This window comes from Oncorhynchus nerka, linkage group LG6 (genome assembly GCF_034236695.1).
Source record: "Oncorhynchus nerka isolate Pitt River linkage group LG6, Oner_Uvic_2.0, whole genome shotgun sequence".
Taxonomy (NCBI): domain Eukaryota; kingdom Metazoa; phylum Chordata; class Actinopteri; order Salmoniformes; family Salmonidae; genus Oncorhynchus; species Oncorhynchus nerka.
The window spans coordinates 49,705,977-49,733,473 of NC_088401.1; the positions used below are offsets into that span (position 1 = coordinate 49,705,977).

General features: G+C 42.8%; 2 protein-coding genes across 3 annotated transcripts; one reads left to right on the forward strand and one right to left on the reverse strand.

The window, feature by feature from the left end:
- The first annotated feature begins 705 nt into the window (after nucleotides 1-705).
- On the forward strand, nucleotides 706-7,304 carry LOC115130529 (myozenin-2-like). 2 transcript variants are annotated; one of them, XM_029661769.2, is made up of 6 exons: nucleotides 706-902; nucleotides 1,946-2,080; nucleotides 3,379-3,536; nucleotides 4,412-4,562; nucleotides 5,066-5,240; nucleotides 6,326-7,304. In XM_029661769.2, the coding sequence occupies exons 2-6, from the start codon at nucleotides 2,002-2,004 to the stop codon at nucleotides 6,510-6,512; spliced, it is 750 nt and encodes a 249-aa protein (XP_029517629.1). In that variant the 5' UTR covers nucleotides 706-902; nucleotides 1,946-2,001; the 3' UTR covers nucleotides 6,513-7,304. The 2 variants fall into 2 exon arrangements, with proteins under 2 accessions (XP_029517629.1, XP_029517627.1); XM_029661767.2 differs by having other exon boundaries at nucleotides 1,996-2,080.
- On the reverse strand, nucleotides 7,106-27,171 carry LOC115130528 (pre-mRNA-splicing factor RBM22-like). Its single transcript, XM_029661766.2, has 11 exons — nucleotides 27,058-27,171; nucleotides 22,317-22,370; nucleotides 22,193-22,222; nucleotides 18,348-18,480; nucleotides 10,215-10,315; nucleotides 9,932-10,104; nucleotides 9,518-9,718; nucleotides 9,199-9,363; nucleotides 8,923-9,011; nucleotides 8,711-8,839; nucleotides 7,106-7,676 (listed from the first exon to the last, which is right to left on the reverse strand). Exons 1-11 carry the CDS (start codon nucleotides 27,109-27,111, stop codon nucleotides 7,540-7,542), a joined length of 1,266 nt encoding a protein of 421 aa, XP_029517626.1. The 5' UTR covers nucleotides 27,112-27,171; the 3' UTR covers nucleotides 7,106-7,539.
- Between the last annotated feature and the right edge of the window lie 326 nt (nucleotides 27,172-27,497).

Sequence of the window (27,497 nt, forward strand, 5' to 3'; positions counted from 1 at the left end):
TTTTGTTTTATGAAACAATAAGCAAGCACTTCACGGTTGCCTCAAGCGGTGGTAATCAGCTACACAAGAAAAAATGAAATTAATGCCTGAGCAATTATTGCTCACTACAGTGAATGGAAAAACACTAGAAAGTAAATCAATATGAAGCACAAGCTCTTCAATGCCTCAATGGTCTTCTGTAAATGTAAAGTGGGGCCCTGGAAAGCAAGAGCAGCACAGTGAATGTGTCCAGGCAAATCTCACAAAAAACCCTAACCCTTGAACCCGCCTATGCCCTCTCCACCCCAATGACCTCAACTCTTTGAGTGGCACGTCACGAATTCTGTGAAACACAGGTGGGCATCCTGATGACATCATCGTGTGTGTGTGTGTGTGTGTGTGTGTGTGTGTGTGTGTGTGTGTGTGTGTGTGTGTGTGTGTGTGTGTGTGTGTGTGTGTGTGTCCGTTCATCATGCCAAGGAGCAGCTAAATGCTTGGCCTCTGCGTCTGAGGGCTCAGTGTCACTGTCTGGACGGAGTCAACAGCTGTTCCGTCAGAACACACACACACACGCACAGAGGGGATCAGATTTGTATTATCAGGGACACAGGAGGGCATGGTTGTAAATCCTTACACCCTTACACCCCCCTCCCAACCAGCCCTCTCAACTTACCCCCTTGCCCCCCTCATCCCCTGGCTCTCTCGCTCCTCACCTCTGTTAAAATAACCCGTGAGGTTAGCACCCGGAGCATCCAGGGATCACTGGTATACAAACTGTTCCCTCACAGATGAGAAGCATCAGAGTGGGATAGGGAGTCATCCCAGATTCAGAGACGATAAATCACACAGCGATATACTCACCTCATATCACCTCATTTCACCTCACATCACCTCTACGGCTGAACCTGTGAGAAGAGAGACAGGTAAGATGGAATCATAGGCAGGATCTGGGGTTGATCTAGGCAACCTGCAAGATTTTACTCCAACTTGGGTATTGTCCAGCACAGTGCAGTGTGAATATGTCAACGGATGTGTGTGAAAATGTAATCTACATGTCTTACAGCAGGAAACACAGATGTAACTTTCTGTTTATACATGCTATTTGTTATCCATCTGCCAGCCATGCTGATGGGCAGAGGTGGAAAAAGCACCCAACTGTCATACTTGAGTAAAAGTAAAGATACCTTAATAGAAAATGGCTCAAGTAAAAGTGAAAGTCACCCAGTAAAATACTACTTAAGTAAAAGTCAAACGAAACCATTTTCTAGTTTTTATTATTATTTTTTTTTACAGATAGCCAGGGGCACACTCCAACATATAATTTACAAACCAAGCATTTGTGTTTAGTGAGTATGCCAGATCAGAGGCAGTAGGGATGACAAGGGATGTTCTCTTGATAAGTGTGTGAATTGGACCATTTTCCTGTCCTGCCAAGCATTCAAAATGTAACTAGTACTTTTGGGAGTCAGGGAAAATCTATGGGATAAAAGTACATTCTTTTTTTCAGAATGTAGTGAAGCAAAAGTAAAAATTGTCCAAAATATAAATAGTAAAGTAAAGTACAGATACCCCCAAAAAGTACTTTAAAGTATTTTTTACTTATGTACTTTACACCACCGCTGATGGGGAGCAGTCATGCAGCTACAGCTTATGTTTGGAGCACACATCTTACTCTGGTGTTCAGAGTTAATGATAGCTTCCAGAAAAAAGCTCATCTCTCAGGGACTTTCTATATTAGATCTAGAGAATAAATTACGCTCAAACAACATATTAATGAGTTCTATTCATGTACCCATACACAAAAGATGAGTTGTGTGGAACTGTTAAAATTATACTCTGATTAATTCATATATATGTGCATGTTTTTTTTTTTTGGGGGGGGGGGGGGGGGGTCTTTGAGTGACACACTGTAGCCAAATACTGTGATCTTGTAAAAGATGTGTTTGAGCGTGTATTCCCAAACCAGAGCCTAACGTGAACTCTGTTCATCCGTTCATCTCATCCGTCCCCCACCAGAGGAAGATGATGCAATCAGTGTATGATGACCTGTCCAAGCAGAGGATACAGCAAGCCAAGGCTCTGTGTACAGAGGCCAGGGGAGGTAAGACCATAGAGATATATTCAATTACTATTCCCATTCAATTCTATAGTTACATTCAACTGAATATACTTTATTGATCTCCCGAAGGGGAGATCAGCTCTGAGAACAGCAGAGTTCTAATGTCTGTCAGCCTAGACATGGAACTGAATAAACCTGACTAAACTCCAAAGGGACATTAGGTTTGATTTAGACAGCAGTAGCAAACAGTTCATACACCCAGGCATAGGTTACAGAGTATAATTATTAATCACACGCCGCAACACATTAGTACTCACAAACGTATAGAGTACGTTAACGGATTAAACCCTAGAGACTGGAGTTAGAACTCTGGAGTTAGAACTCTCAGTGGGCCGAACAATACTCAGGAGGCATTCCGTGTGGTTTTGTTTGTCTGTTTTCTGATGGTCTCAGCCAGCAGCAGGTGCTGGCATCAGGCCCATCTGACTCAGCATAATGTGATCCCCCGGTTGGTGGGTTTTAAACAGGCACTTCAAAAGGCAAGTCCTGTCGACAATGCAGCTGGCATAAGGCAGGAATTCACATAAACTTTACTGAGAGAGTGAGAGAGAGAGGAAGACAGAAAAAGAGAAAGAGAGAGACAGAGTTCCTATAAGAGATACTTCTTCCAAACATCCTATTTATATACCCAGTTACCCATGCAACACTGCACCACAAAAAACATTACACACCCTCAGCATGCATCTCTCAAGGCTATTCCAAAGTTATAGTGTAATGCTACAATCTGGTGGCAATGCATGGGGCCAAATAGGAAACTCAACACTAGGCTTTGTGGATAAGTGATATGATATTTGAGGTTATGGTTTATGGGTCGGGTCAGTTGATCTTCAATAAATAGTTTGGAGCTGAGAGGAGCCAGAGACCTTAATCTCCTACGTACTGAAAAATAACCCTTCAGAACACTTCATGAGTCATGAGGAAACCCCTGTCGCTGGGGGAAGCCAGGTTCTCTCTTTGGGATTCAACATTCACAGGGTTTCTCTGACTGACACAGGCCAGCAGATAGAAATGCTACTGTGCAAGTCAGACTTAGATACAGCAAATCAGATTCTATCTGATCTGAGTCCCTGTAACTGTCTTATTCTTTGTATCTGTCTGTTTGTGTCTCCAGTTCATGCCTTTCCCTGCTTACTTGTCTCACTTACTAAAATGGTTTAATTACTTTGACTTAGTGGTACATGGAGTGACTTACCCCCATACAATGGAAATCACTTTGAGACCTAGTGAAAGACAAATATAATACTTTATCTTTATGCTGTGCTTTTGTTTGTGTGTGCCAGGAGGTATGAACTTGGGGAAGAAGATCAGTGTTCCCAAGGATGTGATGATGGAGGAATTGAACCTTCCGTCCAACCGCGGCTCCCGCATGTTCCAGGAGAGACTGAGACGGGTGGAGAGATTCACACTGGAGAACCAAGTCCATGACCATTACAGCAATGTAAGAACACACACACGTGCATGTATGCACGGACAAATTCACGCACACACACACAGACATTCTCATACATACACATTCTCACATTTCAAACACACACACACCCTGCCTCTCTCCACTAGAGATGCCATGACATTTCAATGTAGAACAGAATGCTCAATTAATGTTCAAAGACATTTTATTTCTATGGAAACACAATAAGGCAATACTGTACATATACAGACATATCCACACTGTTAGACCCACGGACTTGTCATCCTGATGTGCAGTATTGTGCAAGTAGCTTGTTAGCCTGTTGGATTTATGGCAGAGCTGTTTGATGAAGCAGTGAAACCTTGGCCGTCCTCTCTCACTTTCTGCTTTGCTGTACACTGTCCCCTTGGAGCACGAGAACTGGGCCAAGGTTATTGGTAGAAATCAGAGGGCCACACTTTAGAAAAAAGGGTTCCAAATGGGTTCTTTGGCTGTCCCAATAAAAGAGAACCCTTTTGGGTTCCAGGTATAACTTTTTGGGGTTCCATGTATAACCCTCTGTGGAAAGGGTTCTACATGGAAAAGCAAAGAGGTAGAACTATTTTGTGTTTCATGTATAACCCTCGAGTGGAAGGTGTTCTACCTGGAACCCAAAAGGGTTCTTCTATGGGGACAGCCAAATAACCCTTTTAGGTTCTATATAGCACCTGTCAGGTGGTAACATAGATATTCTAGGCGAAATCTACTGTAATGAGTGGATATCATTGGCTGTATGATGGAGAGATTGAGGCAGTGGAACTGTCCCCAAAATTGGTTGTTATTCCATGGTGGTTATTTTCCCATGATAATGCACACAACTGAGTTTGAATGGAGCTAATCCAGAATGTTATTGTGTCCCTGCCCAGGGCCTTCCAGAGCCCTTGCCCCCCCATACCATACAGGGGCCCCAGAGGGGAAAAGAGAACCAGGCATATCTGATGCCTGGCAACCACAGCCTGATCACCACTCTACAGAAGACTGAGGCCATGAACGGCAGCCCCAACGTCATTGCCCCAGGTAGCTGGTAACATGAGAGGGATTAGAACCACATGGCTTAAAGGGATAGGTCACCCCTACATTCAGAGGTTGGAATATTGGCTCAGCTTTACTTCAGATTACTTTTGAGCTATGGAAATGGCAAACTTTGATTTTGGGATGAACTACCCATTTGAGTGTGCTGTTATGACAAAGGGGGTTTAACCACCCATTTTGGACATGTTACATTTTGGAAGGACAAGGTTAAACAAAACACGATTGCTCTGACAGTTTGTTTTTAAGGCTGTGCTTGAGAATATCTGATAACACTCTGGGTGCTAGTGTATCTGTGTCCTGACCTAACAGTAGGTTCGTTTTTGGGTCTGAGTGACAGCCAGCTAAGCCTTGTTTATTGTGCTGGATTTACACCAAGTTTAACACTTTCTATTGTAGCCAGGACCAACATCAGATCAAACAACCTGCTTTAAATGTGTAAACCCTAAGAGCTTTCAGGGACTGAGTCTGGGACTGACCTTTGACCTCAGGCTACGTGGGCCCCCTGAAGGAGATCCCTCGTGAGAAGTTTAACCTGACAACCAGGTCCTACTGTTCCCCCTGGAGGGAAGCCCTGGGTGACAGTGACGACCTCAGGTCCTCCCTCAGCACCCAGTTCCCACAGAGGGCCACACTACAGCCTGCCAACTACAGGTGTTTCAACAGGTCAGTCTCACTACCTCACTAACCCACAGGGGGTCACACTACAGCCTGCCAACTACAGGTGCTTCAACAGGTCAGGAACTGAGATCACATGGAAGCCTGACACATGTAGCCAAGTCACAAACATAGAGGCCGTCTAACTAGAGGACCTCTGAGGACTTCACACTTCACAGTACAAAGGCAGGACAATATTATGCATGTATTATATGGAAAGACAAATTCAAGACCCCACTCATCAAAGTAAGCGAACATGGCTCGGGCTGAGGCTTAATGCACATTTAGCACAGGATTAGCGATCGGCCATCATCAAATAGAGCTGCAGATGACCGAAGCATGTTATCAAATGAATATCACAATTATCTCTTAAATTAGCTTCCCTCGGCACGCGTCCATGTTTCCACTGTTTGAAAAGCAATCCCGCCTCTGGCTCGCACCCCCTTGGACTGTGGCTGTCAGGCGGGCAGCTATTTTAACATGGGCTCGTGAGAAATGATCCCCCAGGGGGCTTGCATGCCTTTCAGCCCCTTAAAGACTGATGGCGCAAAAAGGGGCTCATCTTACCCTGGCACACGCAAGATTGCGTTACACCGATGAGGCAAGAACAAAGGCTAAACTTGGTCTGAGACTCTCCTCATGCACAACTTTTAGTCTACCGTCAGTCATTTTGGTACCAATCATTCAGTAACTGAGGCACACAGATGCATTGATTTACTCCTTTAATTAACAAGGTATCTGGGGTTAATTAAGTCTAAGTTTAAAATGAGGCATACAAACTGTGTGGGACAACTGGGAAGAAGCTCCATCTATAGTCGGATGATTCCTTAAGGGTTCTTCCTGAATTCCCAACAGATGTTGATTATTTCCGACCTAAAAGATGAGTTAAACCAGGCCAGCCAGGGTCATTAGTGGAGCTCTGTGTGGATGCCAGGGTATCACAGAACATCTAAAAGCGTCTTCTTTCTACCCACCTGTTGAGTGAGAAAGATCTGATACCCAGAGAACGTCTTTGGTGTTATGTAAGCTTGGATATACTGAGTCATTCTCTTCCTCAAATATACACTTCTAACATAAGCATCCCTCTCCCTCAGAGCGGCCATGCCATTCGGAGGCGCACAACAGAAGAGTGTGAGGGTCATCCCAGTGATGGGGTTCGAGCTGTTGGACTCCCAGCGCCTCCCTGGTACGACCCTGGACCGCATGTGTAAACGGCCCAACTTCAACAGAGTACCACGGGGATGGGGTCACGACTACTCCCCTGAATCCACCGACCTGTGAGAGGACCACCACTCACCTATTACCTTCAAACTTCCTGTGACCTTTGTGAAATCGCAGGCTAAAAGACTTAAGCATCGTTTTACACTTATTACCCTTCCCTCCTGATTCAAAGATGACTCCCTCTAGAGTAGGTAGCCCCAAACTATTTTTATATTAAGATGCTTTCATCTATTTAAATGGTTATATTAGGATAAGGGTCTGTGGTTAGGGGCAAGTTCTAACTCGAGCCCTCTGGTATTCAGTCAGTGCAATAGGGAAAGACATGGGTGAATGATAAGATTGTTTCCTGATGAGAGCTCTGTGGATGGGCCTGTGTGGAGGCCAACTGAGGACTTCTGAATCAATCAACAGTTCATTATGAGAGTTGAGCCCAGGCAAATGACGGCCAGTTGAGGGGAGAGGTGATTTGTCTCTATAATAAAAAAACGCCCTCTTCCTTAGCCCAACTGCCCCATTTCCCTCACCACTTGCCTCCCAACTCTACATAACCTTTGGCTCCCTTCCCTCTCTCTCCTACCATCACACTTCCTTCCTCCGTCTTTCTTGCCCTCTGTTATAAAGGATTGATTTTGTGATATTGATTGCTTTAAATGTAAATGATAGAGAACTTGTTTTAATGGCAGAAGTGGACAACAAAACAATAATAAACCGAATCATTTTTGTGGAAAATGAACATTGTATCAAAAATCAAATCCATAATATGAATGAAAATCAACAGGTCTAAAAATTGTCCTTTCAAGGGGCTGCTCTGCAGGATGCCTTGTACATTTCAACAATTTCTCCATTCTGATGTTGTAAGTCTAAATACACTGATCCATGACATTTTCTAACACCCGGGTGAACCTCAAAGTTAGATGACATTGCCACTGGATGCTGATCTAAGGCCAGTTATGCATTTCACCCCGTAATTACGATGGTGAGGACTGGGGGAGGGTAAGCTGATCCTAGACCTGTGCCTAAGAAACTTCTGCCCAGGGCAATTATCTCAACCAGAGATGTTTGGCATAGCAAAGTATCATCATGGTAACTAGTCGCCATGGCGGGCAGCGTGGGCACCCATGCGCTGGGGGTCCTGGGACGGGTAGTGGATGTGTCCTGGGGGTCTCATGCCCATGGGAGGAGGGGGACCCATCGAACCCATGTGGAACATAGGCGCACCAAAACCTGAAGGTAAAAAAACAACATAAATGAACAAGGTACACATTACGTGTCACATTGTGTGAGCGCTAGCTCAGTGACATACTGAACTGCAACAAAAGAACATGTCCTCACGGTCAACTGCATTTATTGTCAGCAAATTTAACATGTGTAAATATTTGGATGTCTTCCCTGTAACGCAAAGCGTTGAGATTGCCTGCAATGACAAGCTCAGTCCGATGATGTGACACACCGCCGAGACATTGACGGACCCTCCACCTCGATCCCGCTCCAGAGTACAGGCCTCGGTGTAACGCTCATTCCTTCGACGATAAACACAAATCCGACCATCACCCCCAGTGAGACAAAACCCTGACTTGTCAAAAAGCACTTTTTGCCAGTCCTGTCTGGCCCAGCGATGGTGGGTTTGTGCCCATAGGTGACATTGTTGCCTGTGATGTCAGGTGAGGACCTGCCTTACAACAGGCCTACAAGCCCTCAGTCCAGCCTCCCTCAGCCTATAGCGGACAGTCTGAGCACTGATGGAGGGATTGTGCGTTCCTGGTGTAACTCGGGCAGTTGTTGTTGCACGTCGTCTGCCACTGCGAAGACGATCAGCTGTCTGTCCTGTAGCACTGTCTTAGGCGTCTCACAGTACGGACATTGACATTTATTGCCCTGGCCACATCTGCAGTCCTAATACCTCCTTGCAGCATGCCTAAGGCACGTTCACACAGATAAGCAGGGACCGTGGGGATCTTTCTTTTGGTGTTTTTCAGAGTCAGTAGAAAGGCCTTTTTAGTGTCCTAAGTTTTCATAACTGTGACCTTAATTGCCTACCGTCTGTAAGCTGTTAGTGTCTTAATGACAGTTCCAGAGGTGCATGTTCATTGTTTATGGTTCATTGAACAAGCATGGGAAACAGTGTTTAAACCCTTTACAATGAAGATCTGTGAAGTTATCTTTGAAAGACAGGGTCCTGAAAAAGGGACATGTCTTTTTTGGTTGAGTTTATAAGTATGGCCAGAATTTTTCCAGGGCAACAAAGGTGTGACTGGTACCTGGAGGTGGTGGGTTGATGCCGGGCGGTGGGGGCAAAGAGATGTTCATGACATTAGGAGATGTACCAGGGTCCAGATTGAAGTAGTTAGTGGGAGTGCCTTCTTCCAGAGCAGGGGGTGGGGGGAGAGCTGTGGGAGAGAGAAGCGAGTCAGAAAAAGAACACAGACAGGCTCACACACACACAGAGTTTCAAAGCCTCCCAGACACTTACCTCCAGGCAGTCCTGGCACAGGGTCTAATCTGGTTCCCATCTCACTGACCCCATCCTGGTAGGCCTCCTTTCCTCTGGCTGCCTGAGACCTGGACAGTCACAACACATTAGGGTACACAGTGAGTAGAGTGCAGGGATGCATGGAGACCAAATATAAAGACTCCCAAATATTTTTGTCCTGCCGTTTCTACAAGGTTGTCACCATCTGGCTAGAATGGAAGGACTTCCAATACATTCTCCTCTTTTCCTCATAACTGGTAAGCTTTGACCTCTTACCTGCCCCACTTGACGGTGAGCCTGCGTCCGTTGATGATGAGCTTGTTGAAGGACTTCTCTGCAGCAAGCTCAGCTGCCTGCCGTGTGGCAAACTGGATGAAGGCACACTGCTGCCTCTGGACAATGGTGGTGGTCCGGATCTCCCCAAACTGATAGAAGTGATTCCTGTAGAAACAGACAGACACACAACAATTGAGGGCACAAGTTCCCAACTGCGTCACAGATCATTCAAACTGACTACCAGCAATCCGGGTATATTTTGGAAAAGCAAAAAAAAAAAAACAGTTCAAATCAACTGACACTATAATCAGAAACCTACCTCAGCTCTGCATCTGAGATGGTATCTCCCATCCCCCCTACATAGAGTGTGGTGATGGTCTTGTCCTCAGGCGTGTCCAGTCTGGGCATGGTGGAGGCTCGTTTCAGCAGCTTGTCAGCCACTGGGTCATTAATACCATAGTAACGGTCCTTAATGTTCTGGTCTGCCAGGGGATCATCTGGGTCTGTGGGCTTCTCGTGCCTGATGCGGCAGGGAGAGAGTGTGCATGAGAAGGAATAGTTCTCCCCAGTCAATGTAGGTTGATTTCTTGCTCAACAGCACCACCAAGTGAAATGTCATTACAAATCACACAGACAGGAGGGGCTGTATCTATATAGTCATTGTACTGTACACACCTGACCCAACTGTAGCCCTTATAAAGAGATGGAGCCATCTTTTATATTGCGCTCTCACCTATAAGGACACTCCTCTCCTCTCTTGCACTCTCCCTTCACCCAGAAGGAGCAGATGTGGGGTCTGTTCCTCTTGTAGTAGGGTGTTGTGCGGGCCAGCTTCAGCAGCATCTCACTGGAGCTGGGGGCCTTACCCAGCAGACCCACTGGCCGTGTCCCATCAGAGTTCCCTATCTGAGGACAAAGGGAGTCAGGGAGATAGGGGGGTTAACAGGGGTAAAACACTGGAAGTTGAATTTGTGAACACAGAAATACCGGGGATGCAGCCGTCTCTCCACACATACCTCTCTCTCAGCATTCTGTGTGTAGTACTCCTTGTTCACGTCTGACTTCGGCACGTCATCCTTGATGTCCAGCCCAGTGTCCCTGACCTGGATTGGCAAACCTGTCGATCACAGACGTGTAAATGTCTTGGATTCGGTACTGAATGGGGACTCAGTTTTTATGAGTTTGGTTCTGTTCTGATTTGGCATGCTTTAGTTTTCCGTTTGAACATTGTTACAGAATATTGCTGTAGCTCAGGGTTTCCCAAATTCGGTGTGACTTCATCAAAAGAATGTTAATATTTACAGATTTGTTTTTGCTTAGATTCATCCAGCTGGTTTTAAAATATGGGCGAAGGTGCAATACCCCCGCTCCTCAGTATGCTTTATATTTAACAAAAACTCACCCAAATGTAATAAAGATGTATCCACCCGTACCAGCTCGGGTACGGTTCAGTACCCAGGTGGAAAAACCCAATTACATGTGGCTTTAGTAAAGTAAAGGTCCCCATGACTTGAACAAGTGGTAAGCAGTGTTGTCCATTAGCGCTGGCAGTCGACTAATTAGCCAGCTACATTTTCCACTTCAAGCTAACTTTTTATGGGCTTATTTTGGACCTAAGCTTTTCACCGGCCTTCCCAAACACAATCAAATACAATTTTTGGGGTTCGCCTACAGAGATTTTCGGCATAGCCGATTAATTAGGGCCAATTTCAAGTTCATAACAATCGGTAATCTGCATTTTTGGGCACCGATTATGGCCGATTACATTGCAATCCACGAGGAAACTGCATGGCAGGATGACCACCTGTTACGCGAGTGCAGCAAGGAGCCAAGGTAAGTTGCTAGCTTGCATTAAACTTCTCATTAAAAAAAAAACAATCTTCACATAATGACTAGTTAACTACACATGGTTGATGATATTACTAGGTTGTCCTGCGTTGCATATAATCAATGCGGTGCCTGTTAATTTATCGTCAAATCACAGCCGACTTCAACTTCCCCAAATGGGTGATGATTTAACAAAAGCGCTTTCGTGAAAAAAGCACTATTGCACAAATGTACCTAAACATAAACATCAATGTCTTTCGTAAAATCAATACACAGAAGTATATACATTTTTTTTTAACCTGCATATTTAGTTACAAGAAAATATTGCCTGCTAACATGAATAACTAGGGAAATTGTGGCACTTCTTGTGTTCAGTGCAAGAAGAGTCCTGGTATATGCAACAGTTTGGTCCGCCTGGCTCGTTGCTAACTGAACTAATTTGCCATAATTTTACATAATTATGACATAACCTTGAAGATTGTGCAATGTAACCGCAATATTTAGACTTAGGGTTGCCACCCGTTCGATAAAATACATAATGGTTCCGTATTTCACTGAAAGAATAACATTTTTCAAAATTATAGTTTCAAGATTTAACCATATTAATGACTAAAGGCTGGTATTTCTGTGTTTATTATATTATAATTAAGTCTCGGATTTGATAGAGCAGTCTGAGCATTAGGTGGTAGGCACCAGCAGGCTCGTAAGCATTCATTCAAACTTTACTGCGTTTGCAGCAGCTCTTCGCAATGTTTGATGCACAGCGCTGTTTATGACTTCAAGCCTATCAACTCCTGAGAATAGGCTGACAATACTAAAGTGTCTATTTGAACATCCAAGTCAAAGGTATATGAAATACAAATGGTAGAGAAATAGTTGGTGTCATAATATCATTCATAAATTAACTACTACCTAAAACTTCTTAACTGGGAATATTGAACCAAGAACTTTCATATGTTCTGAGCAAGGAACTTAAACGGTAGCTTTTTTACATGGCACATATTGCACTTTTACTTTCTTCTCCAACACCGTTTTTGCATTATTTAAACAAAATTAACCATGTATTATTTATTTGAGACTAAATAGATTTTATTTGTGTATTAAGTTAAAATAATGTTCATTGTTCATTCAGTATTGTTGTAATTGTCATTATTACAAATATTTAGATTTTAAAAAATACTTAAAATTAGCCAATTAAAAACATTGGCTAATTAAATCGGTATCGGCTTTAAGGTCCTCCAATGGTCGGATGAAAAATCAAAAATCGGTTGACCTCTAGTTGACAGTACATGACAGAGCAAAAACGAAGCCATGAGGTCAAAGGAATTGTCCGTAAAGCTCAGAAACAATTCTACAGCATTGAAGGTCCCAAAGAAAACAGTGGCCTCCATCACTCTAAATGAAAGATTGGTACCACCAAGACTTTTTCAAGAGCTGGCCGCACGGCCAAACAGCGCAATCGGGGGAGAAGGGCCTTGGTCAGGGAGGTGACCAAGAACCCGATGGACACCCTGACAGAGCTCCTCTGTGGAGATGGGAGAACCTCCCAGAAGGACATCTCTGCAGCAGTCCACCGATCAGGTTTTTATGGTAGTGGCCAGACGGAAGCCACTCCTCAGTAAAAGGCACATGACAAAAGGCACCTAAAGGACGCGGACCATGAGAAACAAGATTCTGGGGGCAAAGGTTCACCTTCCAACAGAACAACGACCATAGGCACACAGCCAAGACAACACAGGAGTGGCTTTGGGACAAATCTCTGAATTCAAGCCCAGACTTGAACCCTATCGACCATCTCCGGAGAGACCTGAAAATAGCTGTGCAGCGATGCTCCCCATCCAACCTGCAGAGACGAATGGGAGAAACTCCAAAAACATGTGCCAAGCTTAACGCGTCATACCGAAGACGTCTCAAGGCAGAAAACGCTGCCAAAGGTGCATCAACAAAGTACTGAGTAAAGGGTCTGAATACTTATGTAAATATAATTGCAGTTTATTTTTAATAAAAGCTGCAAATATTTCTAAAACCCTGTTTTTGTGTGTGTGGATTGATGAGGGGGAAAACAACGGATCAATTTCAGAATAAGGCTGTAACGTAACATAAAATGTGGAAAAAGCCAAGGGTTCTGAATACTTTCCGAATGCACTGTGTATAATAGACATTATGGACAGTATATGAACAGAAAAGGTGTGTACGGCAGTAGTTATATAGGACGCGTCTACTAGAATACACATATGGTGTGTAAAACGGAATGTAAATATTACTTAAGTAACCAATGTTTAATGATTATGTACATAGGGCATCAGTCACTAGGGTGAAGGGTTGAGTACCGGGTACTAGCCGGCTAGTAACAGACTAAAGTTCGGGGCAAGGTACGGCGCAAAACTCAATTCGCCTTTGGGACAACGACTCCCATTTTCAGGACAGAGACATATACATAGATCTCTGGCTGCAGTCAAATTTCTTTACACGGACGAGGGAGAGTGCACGATGCTCGTGAAATTGCATGTCCCATGTTATGTACACTGAGTGTACAAAACATTAAAGAACACCTTCCTAATAATGGAGTTACACACATCCCACCTTTCGCCCTCAGAACAGCATCAATTCGTCGGGCATGTACTCTACAAGGTGTCAAAAGCGTTCTACAGGGATTCTGGCCCATGTTGACGCCAATGCTTCCCACAGTTGTGTTAAGTTGGCTGGAAGTCCTTTGGGTGGTGGACCATTCTTGATACACACAGGAAAAATTGTTGAGCGTGAAAAATCCAGCAGCATTGCAGTTCTTGACACAAACCGGTGCACCTGGCACTTACTACCATACCCTGTTCAAATGCACTTAAATATTTTGTCTGGCCCATTCACCCTCTCCATGTCTCAAGGCTTAAATCCTTCTTTAAACTTCTCTCATCTCCTTCATCTACACTGATTGAAGTGGATTCAACAAGTGATCATAGCTTTCACCTTGACTCACCTGGTCAGTCTATCATGGAAAGAGCAGGTGTTCGTAATGTTACTCAGTGTAAGTGGTAATGATGAGTCAAAATCCACAACTTAAGAGGCTTTCTGACAATTTATTTATTTTGAGTGTAGTGGCGAATAGAAGGCCATTTACTGTGCGTTGATTGATTACTTATATCTCCCTCTCTAACTTCAAGCAACAGCTGTCAGAGCAGCTTACTGATCACTGTACCTGCACATTTGTAAATAGCACACCCAATCTAACTACATTTGCACATAGATTTTTCTATTGTGTTATTGACTGCACGTTTGTCTATCTTATGTGTAACTCTGTTTTTGCCACACTGCTTTGCTTCATGTTGGCCAGGTCAAAATTGTAAATGAGAACTTGTTCTCAAATAGCCTACCTGGTTAAATAAACTTAACATAAAATAAAAAAAACTGAACAGTGAGTGCTGACTAGTTTAAAACAGGTTTTGAACTGACTGAATAAAATCAACCTCCTATATCCCTTTGCCATTCATAAATGATACATGATGATATGTCCATGGTATCGCATCGGGCCAAGTAAACCAAAGGATTTCCTAGGATGCCGGGGCTTGCTAGGCAGTGACGCAAAAGTGAGTGACTCGTCAGTCAGGTGTACCTTATAGAATCGGTGAGTCATTAATTTGGCTCTTTAATTTGCATAGGCTACTGGTAGTCCTAGGCTTTTTGGTGATTAACTGCAGATAACATTTGATGAAGAATCATCACTGCAGGAACAATGGGTAGTGGAGCACCTCATTCTGGTCCAAATATGAAAATTAGGGAACCACCTTTCCGAAGAGGCAACGAGAATGCCCATCTGTGTGTTTGGTGCGCACGTCTACCACGTTGTGTAGCTGTTAGCGATGATGCTAATGAAAACAGTCTTCTGTTAGATGGTAAGGCTTTCCCAAAAACCTGCTCAATTAAACATTAACTACAAAATATCCTATGCTTACATGGCAGAATGATATGATTATATTCATCAATCCAGTGGGTATATGTTTTGCAAACTCTACCATCATGTGCACTACAAAAATACTGTTAAAAAGCCTAGGTGCCCACTTGAATTAAAAGGGTAACTACATCCAATTCAAAAATTCTCCAGTGTTCCCCAGACCTCAAAAGTGGTCTCCTGATGTGGTTTAAAACATAAGGCTGGGGGCAGTATTGAGTAGCTTGGATGAATAAGATGCCCAGAGTAAACTGCCTGCTACTCAGTCCCAGAAGCTAAGATATACTAGTAATATGCATATAGTGGGGCAAAAAAGTCTTTAGTCAGCCACCAATTGTGCAAGTTCTCCCACTTAAAAAGATGAGGCCTGTAATTATCATAGGTACACTTCAACTATGACAGACAAAATTAGATTTTTTCTCCCAGAAAATCACATTGTATGTTTTTTAATGAATTGATTAGCAAATTATGGTGGAAAAATAAGTATTTGGTCAATAACAAAAGTTTCTCAATACTTTGTTATATACCCTTTGTTGGCAATGACAGAGGTCAAACGTTTTCTGTAAGTCTCCACAAGGTTTTCACACACTGTTGCTGGTATTTTGGCCCATTCCTCCATGCAGATCTCCTCTAGAGCAGTGATGTTTTTTTGGGGCTGTTGCTGGGCAACACGGACTTTCAACTCCCTCCACAGATTTTCTATGGGGTTGAGATCTGGAGACTGGCTAGGCCACTCCAGGACCTTGAAATGCTTCTTACGAAGCTACTCCTTCGTTGCCCGGGCGGTGTGTTTGGGATCATTGTCATGCTGAAAGACACAGCCACGTTTCATCTTCAATGCCCTTGCTGATGGAAGGAGGTTTTCACTCAAAATCTCACGATACATGGCCCCATTCATTCTTTCCTTTACACGGATCATTCGTCCTGGTCCCTTTGCATAAAAACAGCCCCAAAGCATGATGTTTCCACCCCCATGCTCCACAGTAGGTATGGTGTTCTTTGGATGCAACTCAGCATTCTTTGTCCTCCAAACACGACGAGTTGAGTTTTTACCAAAAAGTTATATTTTGGTTTGAGCTGACCATATGACATTCTCCCATTCTTCTTCTGGATCATCCAAATGCTCTCTAGCAAACTTCAGACGGGCCTGGACATGTACTGGCTTAAGCAAAGGGACACGTCTGGCACTGCAGGATTTGAGTCCCTGCCGACGTAGTGTGTTACTAATGGTAGGCTTTGTTACTTTGGTCGCAGCTCTCTGCAGGTCATTCACTAGGTCCCCCAGTGTGGTTCTGGGATTTTTGCTCAACGTTCTTGTGATCATTTTGACCCCACAGGGTGAGATCTTGCGTGGAGCCCCAGATCGAGGGAGATTATCAGTGGTCTTGTATGTCTTCCATTTCCTAATAACTGCTCCCACAGTTGATTTCTTCAAACCAAGCTGCTTACCTATTGCCGATTCAGTCTTCCCAGCCTGGTGCAGGTCTACAATTTTGTTTCTGGTGTCCTTTGACAGCTCTTTGGTCTTGGCCATAGTGGAGTTTGGAGTGTGACTGTTTGAGGTTGTGGACGGGTGTCTTTTATACTGATAACCAGTTCAAACAGGTGCCATTAATACAGGTAATGAGTGGAGCCTCTTAAAGAAGTAGTTACAGGTCTGTGAGAGCCAGACATCTTGCTTGTTTGTAGGTGACCAAATACTTATTTTCCACCATAATTTTCTAATAAATTCATAAAAAATCCTACAATGTGATTTTCTGGATGTTTTCCCCTAATTTTGTCTGTCATAGTTTTGTCTGTCATCATATGATGAAAATTACAGGCCTCATCTTTTTAAGTGGGAGACCTTGCACAATTGGTGTCTGACTAAATACTTTTTTGCCCCACTGTATTTGGATAGCAAACACTCTGAAGTTTCTAAAACTGTTTGAATGATGTCTGTGAGTATAACATAACAACAAGGATGTGGGAAATCTGAGGTTAATAGTTTTTCAACTCATTCCCTGTTGAAGATAGGAAGTGCAATGTGACCAATATCCCACTTCCTAAGGCTTCCACTAGATGTCAACAGTCTTTAGAACCTTGTTTGATGCTTCTACTGTGACGTGGGGGAGAATGAGAGGGGAATGAGTCAGAGGTCTGGCAGAGAGCCACGAGCTCAGTCTCGCGCGCTCACATGATAGTTAGCTCTGTTCCATAGCATTTCTACAGACAAAGGAATTCTCCGGTTGGAACATTATTGAAGATTTATGTTAAAAACATCCTAAAGATTGATTCTATACTTCGTTTGACATGTTTCTACGACCTGTTTTTGGACTTTGTCAATAGTTTCCGCTGGACTTGCACGCGCTTCGCGAGTTTGGATTTGTTTACCAAACGAGCTAACAAAGGAGGTATTTGGACATACATGAACTTTATCAAACATTTGTGGAACAGGGATTCCTGGGAGTGCATTCTGATGAAGAGCAAAGGTAAGATAATATTTATAATGCTATTTCTGACTTCTGTTGATTCCAACATGGCGGATATCTCTTTGGGTTGATTCGTCGTCTGAGCGCCGTACTCAGATTATTGCATGTTTTGCTGACACAGCGGTTGCATTAAGAAGAAGTGGATCTAAAATTCCATGTATAACACTTGTATTTTCATCAACATTTATGATGATTATTTCTGTAAATTGATGTGGCTCTCTGCAAAATCACCAGATGTTTTTGGAACTACTAAACATAACGCGCCAGTGTATACTTAGATTTGTTTATATAAACATGAACTTTATCGAACAAAACATACATGTATTGTGGAACATGAAGTCCTATGAGTGTTATCTGATGAAGATCAAAGGTTAGTGATTAATTTCTCTATTTCTGCTTTTTGTGACACCTCTCTTTGGCTGGAAAAATGGCTGTGTTTTTCTGTGAATTGGCACTCAACTAACAATCGTTTGTGTTGCTTTCGCCGTAAAGCCTAATTGAAATCGGACACTGTGGTGGGATTAACAAGAAGTATATATTTAAAAATGGTGTAAAATATTTGTATGCTTTAGGAATTTTAATTAAGAGATTTCAGTTTTGAATTTGGCGCCCTGCACTTTCACTGGCTGTTGTATCGATCCCGTTAACGTGATCTCAGCCATAAGAAGTTAAGCATTGTTGTAGACTTAAACAAAATGAGATGTTCTATCCATTTAAAACATTTTATTTTGAGATCAAAAACATGGAAAAACAAAACCATTAATTTATTTTTCAAGATATGGGCAGTATCTTGCAGTAACATTTTAAATAAGACTTTAAGCTCAACAGAAGACAGGTTACTCTACGTACTTGTGGAAACCACTGAGTAAGGTGGTACAGGTAAGGCATCTATGAATTGTATGACCTACCGTACTCCAGGTCAAGAAGACAGGTCTGACAGACGTTCTTCATCTTGCTGCAGGTCTGACACACCTCTGTCTTCTTGAAGCGCATCCTTGTTCCTGGACACCAGCGGAACACAGTGAAGGGACGAGCACAGATCTGAGGGGAGGAGAAGTGGAGAGCAAAGAGTTCAGTGTTTCTGCTACAGTTATTTAGTTGTGGTACTAAGCTTCTTACATCTGCAATCAGCTAGCTTGTATTTTCTTGGCAAGTTGGGCCTAAATCTTGTTAGCCGCTAGGATTGCACATTTTGGGGGGAATATTCAGAGGTGGAAGCCTTCCGTGGGAATGAATGGGAATATGGGAATTAACTAAAATATATGCAAATTACTATTAATAGCATTTAAAATGAAGATATTTTCATTGGATATATTTACCATATCATATGGAGACAGAAACAAACATTTTAACTTATGAGTAGACATAATTGCAAATGATTAAATCCATCCAATAAAAAATAACTACGTATTTAACTTTTATTAAATGAGTTGACTCTTCACATGGGATGATTTCACTGAACAACAAAAGAAAGAATATTGAATGATCCCCGATGATCCTTCGCATCTCCCAAAAACATTTTCAACATACAGATGAAGTCGGAAGTTTACATATACTTAGGTTGAAGTCATTAAAACTCGTTTTTCAACCACTCCACAAATTTCTTGTCAACAAACTAGTTTTGGCAAGTCGGTTAGGACATGTGGCAGCATCGTGTTTTGGGGGTGCTGTGCTGCAGGAGGGACTGGGGCACTTAATAAAACAGATGGCATCATGAAGACAAACATATGTGAATATATTGAAGCAACAACTCATGACATCAGTCAGGAAGTTAAAGCTTGGGTGCAAATGGGTCTTCCAATTGGACAATGACCAAGCATATTTCCAAAGTTGTGGCAAAATGGCTTAAGGACAAAGTCAAGGTATTGGAGTGGCCATCACAAAGCCCTCACCCCAATCTCATAGAAAATGTGTGGGCAGAACTGAGAAAGCGTGTGCGAGCAAAGAGGCCTACAAACCTGACTCGGTTACACCAGCTCTGTCAGGAGGATTGGGCCAACATTCACCCAACTTATTGTGGGAAGCTTGTGGAAGGCTACCCGAAACGTTTAACCCAAGTGAAACAATTTAAAGGTACTGCTACCAAATACTAATTGAGGTTATGTAAACTTCAGACTCAATGGGAATGTGATTTAAGAAATAAAAGCTGAAATAAGTCACTCTACTAGTATTCTAACATTTCACATTCTTACAATAGTGGTGATTCTAACTGGCCTAAGACAGGTATTTTTTTTAAAACTTGGATTAAATGCCAGGAGCTGTGAAAAATTTAGCAAATGTATTTGGCTAGGGTGTATGTAAACTTCCGACTTCAACTGTACATCTCTAAAATGAAAGTCTAGAAACTATAGCTTTGGTTGTCTTCCTCAGGCTTCCATGTCTTCTCCCTGGACCTCCTCAATGTCCACCTTTTTAACATCACTCTGAGTCCGCATCTTCACTGCCCAACCTTGTTGAGGATGGCTCGTTGCCAGGCCACCAATTTTTCACCTCTTGTATTGGTCAGCCTGTTGCGTGCTTTGGTGTGTGTGTTCCCAAACAAGGACTAGTTGCACTCTGAGGCGGCTGATATTAGTGGGATTTGGATGATGGAGGCAACAGGGGAAAGAGCCGCAGATCCACAAAGTCTCTTCCACCAGGTGGCTGATGAGATTGGCAGTCGTGCCAACCTTATTGCATCGCCATCCCAAAGCCCTTGCTTAGAAGTTTACTCCACCAGACTGCCAAGAGCCTTGCCCTCATCCAGACACCATAGGCCTAGTTGATCTCTGCACCAGACAGGATGCTCTTGCCAGCATACTTAGGGTCCAACATGTACGCTGCGGTGTGTATGGGCTCCAGACAGAAGTCTTCACGCCTTTTGATGCATTTCAGAACTGCAGTTTCCTCTGCTTGGAGCAACAGTGAAGTGGGCAGGGCAGTACAGATTTCTTCTCTTACATCTGCAAGCAGAGTCTGAACAGCAGACAGGATGGCATGGTCTCCCTCAATCCATGCAATGGCTACTGATATAGGTTTCAGGAAGCTTACCACTCTCTCCCAAAATACATCATCCAGGAGGATCCTCTTGATGGAGCTGTTCATATCGACAGACTGTGATATGGCCATTTCTTGGAGAGACTCCTTCCCCTCCAGGAGACTGTCAAACATGACAACACACCCCCAAAGGGTGTTGCCGGGCAGCTTCAATGTGGTGCTCTTATTCTTCTCACTTTGCTTGGTGAGGTAGATTGCTGCTATAACTTGATGACCCTTCACATACCTAACCAGTTCCTTGGATCTCTTGTAGAGTGTATCCATTGTTTTCAGTGCCATGAGGTCCTTGAGGAGGAGATCTAATGCATGAGCAGCACAGCCAATGGGTGCGATGTGAGGGTAGGACTCCTCCACTTTAGACTAAGCAGCCTTCATGTTTGCAGCATTGTCTGTCACCATTGCAAATACCTTCTGTGGTCCAACATATGATGTGGCACAGTATTTGCAAATGTACACAGCTTTTCCTTCTACATTAGCTGCAGTGAAATGTCTCCACACATCAGATAGTGAGTGGCTGTGGCATTTTCCTGTAAAGATTAGAAAAAAAGTAAAATACAATTACATGTACAGATAGTTAAGCAGTTAGATTTAAACAACTCCTTTGTAAGATAAATGAAACACTCAGTTAGCAGGCTCAAGTAAGCTAAAACCCACACGGTAGCAGAAACGGTTAACAAGTTAGAAACAATTTAAATGCACTTTACTGTAGGCTACTATTTACTAGTTGACAAAAAATTGTCATGAAATGTATTCACCCCACCCAGTATTGTAATCAAAACTTACCAGAAAGCATGTATGTAGTCATCGGCTCAGACAGTGTAGTAGCGTGGGCTCAACAGCATCTCATTAGTGTGCAAGATCTTGAGAATCAGCTGTACATGTGATGGAAGTGCACTGCACATGTAATGAAGAATGCACTGTGCATGCAGAGGGTTGCAATTCCATTTAATTGGGGATAGTATAACCAAAATATGCCACAAGACTTAGAATTGCCACAAAAAAACGTTCACTGTTATAAGCTAACTTTTTTGATGAATTTAAGCAAAATCCCCAAAATTCCCGAGCTTAACTTCCTATGGAAAATTTCCTGACCCTTCGCAACCTTATTAGCCGCTAATGCTAATCGCTAGTTAGCTGGCTAGCTAATAAATGTACTGAGAACAAATGTAATTAGCTACACAGTCTGATAATACGAGTGATGGTTTATACCTAAATCAGCATGTTTGTGCAACAGTATCTTCTAAATCAAAGAGAAATACGCAAAGCATGAATATGTTAGCTACATGAAGTAGCTAAGAGATTAACAGATTATATGGTCCTCTAGGAAACACTTAACACTGGTTCCTACCCTGTCACCGTAACTCCTCCCTGGCATTTTCATTCGTTGTCAGGCCAAACACTGTATTCTAAGTCCCCACTATTATATTCTAACTATAGAATTATAATAATTATTCTATTTCCATGATTCCAACAGTTCGATTGAGACATATCCAATGCAAAAATACAATCTATTGAAAATTGACAGATTTGTATGGGGATTTTTTAGTATTATGCTAATTAGATTTCCTCTAGCCATAGAAATAGACTCTAGGGGGTTAAACATGGCCATTGAACATAGTGGCAGGGCCCCACGCAATATTTCAAGATATGTATTCACCGAATACTGCGCTTCCTATATTGCATAAGAGGACTAAACTGGAATACTGAATTATATTACCTTGCATTCTTTCCCATACTTCTCTTTGCTCTGTTAAAAAAAATGAGTATAAAATTAAGGATTCTGCAGCAAAATTTTGAATTTCAAAATAACAAGTGCAAATACAAACTGGAAAGAAACTCACCATGCGGATGTATGGATTTTCCCCCAAACATGTCTGACACAGAATTGGGAAATCCTGGAGGAAAATACAAAAATGTTAACTAAGAGTGCAGCCAACACACAGCAATCCCGGTCTATCATAATAACAGAGCCTCGTGGTTTCTCTGGTCACAAGCTACACATTCTAAAACAATTCTTGCTTGACCCAGTGTGTACTCTGGCCATATGCTACAAGTGCTGGATCCTTTACCATCTGTTGGAAGATGTGGTTTCAGTCAAACTTCTAACCATTCAGGTCTTCAACATCAACCACCTCACCAGGAAGCCTAAATATAAGCATCTCCTGAGAGCACAAACCTACTGTGTGAAGTCTGGGGTTGAAGGGTTCACACCCAAGAGAGAGAGTGAGGTGAGTGTTTGTTTACAACTGTGTTTTGAGTTAGAATCAAAATACTAACATAATAGGCTAATATTTCTGGAGGCTCTACAATGACAAGAGTTATCATACAAAATTAAGTCTGAAGTATGAGGGCCAGACGTATTAGGCCTATATGGGAACTGGAGGCATATAGAGAGAAGTTGGGACAAGAGAGGATTGTCCTCCAAAGTCAACCCAGAATATGATCTGTGCAACCTGACAGTACTTCTCATGGCTGGTTGATGTGTCAGGTTGCTTTCGCGTAACCGGTTGTAACTGAACCCCTAAAAGATAGGGCTCAACATCCTTACAATTCATACACTGCCAGTTCACATGAGCCTGTGCTATTCTGACTATGTGATGGTTATTGAGGGACCCCTTTTCCCCCTGACTGTCCAAGTCGTGTGTACGTATTAGTCAATATAGCTTTAAAAATACACTGCTCAAAAAAATAAAGGGAACACTTAAACAACACAATGTAACTCTAAGTCAATCACACTTCTGTGAAATCAAACTGTCCACTTAGGAAGCAACACTGATTGACAATAAATGTCACATACTGTTGTGCAAATGGAATAGACAACAGGTGGAAATTATAGGCAATTAGCAAGACACCCCCAATAAAGGAGTGGTTCTGCAGGTGGTGACCACAGACCACTTCTCAGTTCCTATGCTTCCTGGCTGATGTTTTGGTCACTTTTGAATGCTGGCGGTGCTTTCACTCTAGTGGTAGCATGAACCAGAGTCTACAACCCACACAAGTGGCTCAGGTAGTGCAGCTCATCCAGGATGGCACATCAATGCGAGCTGTGGCAAGAAGGTTTGCTGTGTATGTCAGCGTAGTGTCCAGAGCATGGAGGCGCTACCAGGAGACAGGCCAGTACATCAGGAGAAGTGGAGGAGGCCGTAGGAGGGCAACAACCCAGCAGCAGGACCGCTACATCCGCCTTTGTGCAAGGAGGAGCAGGAGGAGCACTGCCAGAGCCCTGCAAAATGACCTCCAGCAGGCCACAAATGTGCATGTGTCTGCTCAAACGATCAGAAACAGACTCCATGAGGGTGGTATGAGGGCCCGACGTCCACAGGTGGGGGTTGTGCTTACAGCCCAACACCGTGCAGGATGTTTGGCATTTGCCAGAGAACACCAAGATTTGCAAATTCGCAACTGGCGCCCTGTGCTCTTCACAGATGAAAGCAGGTTCACACTGAGCACACGTGACAGAGTCTGGAGACGCCGTGGAGAACGTTCTGCTGCCTGCAACACCGTCCAGCATGACCGGTTTGGCGGTGGGTCAGTCATGGTGTGGGTTGGCATTTCTTTGGGGGGCCGCACAGCCCTCCATGTGCTCGCCAGAGGTAGCCTGACTGCCATTAGGTACCGAGATGAGATCCTCAGACCCCTTGTGAGACCATATGCTGGCGCGGTTGGCCCTGGGTTCCTCCGAATGCGGGACAATGCTAGACCTCATGTGTCTGGAGTGTGTCAGCAGTTCCTGCAAGAGGAAGGCATTGATGCTATGGACTGGCCCTCCCGTTCCCCAGACCTGAATCCAATTGAGCACATCATGTCTCGCTCCATCCACCAACGCCACGGATGCTTTAGTCTAGGTCTGGGAGATCTCCCAGGAGACCATCCGCCACCTCATCAGGAGCATGCCCAGGCATTGTAGGGAGGTCATAAGAGGCACGTGGAGGCCACACACACTACGGAGACTCATTTTGACTTGTTTTAAGGACATTACATCAAAGTTGGATCAGCCTGTAGTGTGGTTTTCCACTTTAATTTTGTGTGTGACTCCAAATCCAGACCTCCATGGGTTGATAAATTTTATTTCCATTGATAGTTTGTGTGATTGTTGTCGTCAGCACATTCAACTATGTAAAGAATAAAGTATTTAATAAGAATATTTCATTCATTCAGATGTAGGATGTGTTATTTTAGTGTTCCCTTTATTTTTTTGAGCAGTGTATATCTCCCCTGTCTCTAAGCTGATATGCCCAATGGGACGAACAAGCACTGTTGAACTTAAAGAATTGACGTGCGGCAGACTAGGGAAGCCCTTGAGTGTCAAACTGTGGTGATTTTTTTTTTATAGTTCTGAAAACGGTCCAAAATCCAGATATTTTTTTAAATCACTGAGATATCTTTAACAGAGCCCGAGTTGTGAGCTTTTAAATATGACTTCAGTCAAAAAGTAAAAACAGAAAACATTCAAATATCGCACTACATTTTTTTTCATATTTCACTTAAAAAGCACCAACACTCAGCTTGATAAAACTGCATTTGCTGGTATTGTTTGCATGAAATAATAATTACTAGAACAAATTATTCTACTTTACAATAATAGACTTCTATTTGAATTGAAGCCAAATATGTAAATGTTATATTTCCATCATAAAATATTTAAAAAACATTTGCAAAAATAAATAAATACATTCTCTCTCATTATGGGGTTTTGTATGTAGATTGATGAGGAAAGAAACTTGAATCAATTTTAGAATACGGTTGTAATGTAACAAAATTTGGAAAAAGTCAAGGTTTCTGAATGCTTCCTAAATACACTATCCACCAGCTTCTTATTATATCATCACCCCCAGCCCTTAGCCGTGGTTTATTGGCCATATACCACACCCCCCTTTGGACCTTATTGCTTAAATATACCACAGCTTTCAGACAATAAGCATTCAGGGCTTAAAACACCCAGTTTAGAGTGGCTTGTATTTATGGATGCCATGTGAAGCCAGGCTTCCCCAAAAATAAAAAAATAAAATAAAAAAACATTTATCTTTCATAATTATTCTACAATTTACAAGAGGCTGAAAGTATCTCACAGGAGAAAGCATCCAAGAGAGCAAAACAGCACCCCTCTGTCTTTCTACATGTAGGCCATGTATCTGATGCTGTCTAGTCCAAACGAGTAGGACACTGCTGCCACCTGTAGAATTGAAGGCAAGGGAAGCCAGTAGAGTATCTGGCCTCTCTTGCCAAAAAAGTTCATTTTTATTTTTTAAGTGCCAATCAGCGTTGAGCTTAACTGAGCGAGCTCAAATGTGAATGGTCCAGGCGTACCAACAAAAAAAAAGTGTAAAGGGAAGCCAGCTTGGATTTGGCGTCACTCCTATCAAATCCTATAGAGCGCACATGTCATTGACAGAAAAACTGGAATTGTTGCATCTCGTGTTAAATTAGCCATGGATAGAGATAGGGATTTGGACTTGCAGTTTTACTTAATTCTCCATACTGGCCAATGATTACAAGGGAGATTCTGATCCAACCATTAATTCAAATATTGTTGTGCCTAGAGGATGGAAGTTAAACATGTACAGTAGCTAGATGTAGAAGGCTAATATTAACTTTAATTAACTTAATCTAATGTTGCCCATTAATGTAAGTTAGGCTAGTGAGCAAGCATTTTAGCCAGGTAGCCTAGGACAACAAAAAATAAATGTAGTGTATGTCAGAGTGACAGACCGTTATGTCAACATGAAAGAGGATGGCGGCAGTGGCGTTTCTCTACAAGTAGGGTGAGTGAACATGCGTTGCATGAACGTGCTTACATACAAGCCCTTAACCAACAATGCATTTAAGAAAAAAACAAGTGTTAAGTATTTACTAAAACAAACTGAAGTAAAAACAAAACAATTAAATGATTAACAATTATGGAACAACAATAAAATAACTGTAGAGGGGCTATATAGAGGGGTCACAGGTTAGTCGAGCTAACATGTACATGTAGGTAGAGGTAAAGTGACTATGCATGGATAACAAAGTCTATGACTAGGGTGGCTGGAGTCTTTGGTAATTTGTAGGGCCTTCCTCTGACACCGCCTGGTATAGAGGTCCTGGTATAGAGGTCCTGGATGGCAAGAAGCTTGACCCCAGTGATGTACTGGGTCGTACGCACTGCCCTCTGTAGCGGCTTGAGGTCGGAGGCCGAGCAGTTGCCCAATCAATTAGTTGTCTTATTGGCTCGGCCTTTTTTAGTCACATATCACGGTCGCAAGCATATTAATTAACAGGGGGAAGGCTACCCCGGTGATTTTAGCCACGCACCGCTACTGCCAGTTTATAACAAAATGTAAACAGCTAAACCAAATTCTATTAATTACCCCTTTCACCTGTGGCTAAACCGCTTCTAGTTGACTAGTTATCTAGCTAACTTGCGACACAGCCATGCTTGCGCTACTAACGTTCGCTAGTTGACGTTAGCCTTTGGTAGCAAATCATGATTCACATACTGAAGTATTGGCAAAGTGAAATTAATTACGACCTTAGTTTATGGTTTCATATACCCTCATTTTCCAGGTTATAATACACACAATATTTATATGATTTAATACTTACCGCGTCTTCCCAATTCTGTCTGTTGTATGTGTTAGCTCCTAGGGACGTCGCCATTTTTACTTGTGGTCGTAAAACACAACCCTACCGCGCATGCACCGCCCCGACAATGAATTCACATCCCACAATGCAGCACGAAGCATGTTTCTTTTCATGACATTAACCTCCTATTTTATTTAAATAAAAAAATATAAATATGAAAAAGCAACTCATTAATCATTATGCAACTATATTAATTAATATCTGGAATTAATTGAAGATGTGCGCCTGGTTTTGGAAAACCCCAATTAGCACATTGGAGCTGTAGTTGGAGGATGTTTCAGATTAGGGATGAACACTAATGGAGTCATAACACCCTAACGTGTATATAAGGTCGTGGAAGAGGCTCTCTGCTGAGACACCACATACAGGGATAATAATAAATCTACAAGCCTAGAGGTTGG

Coding starts and splice junctions, on each gene's coding strand:
- LOC115130529 (XM_029661769.2), top strand. CDS start 2,002: ATGATGCAATCAGTGTATGATGACCTGTCCAAGCAGAGGATACAGCAA. Junction 3,537..4,411: donor TCCATGACCATTACAGCAAT/GTAAGAACACAC, acceptor GTCCCTGCCCAG/GGCCTTCCAGAGCCCTTGCC. Junction 4,563..5,065: donor CCCCAACGTCATTGCCCCAG/GTAGCTGGTAAC, acceptor CTTTGACCTCAG/GCTACGTGGGCCCCCTGAAG.
- LOC115130528 (XM_029661766.2), bottom strand. CDS start 27,111: ATGGCGACGTCCCTAGGAGCTAACACATACAACAGACAGAATTGGGAA. Junction 10,316..18,347: donor TCTTCTTGACCTGGAGTACG/GTAGGTCATACA, acceptor TGTGATCGACAG/GTTTGCCAATCCAGGTCAGG. Junction 9,364..9,517: donor ATCTCAGATGCAGAGCTGAG/GTAGGTTTCTGA, acceptor CTGTTTCTACAG/GAATCACTTCTATCAGTTTG.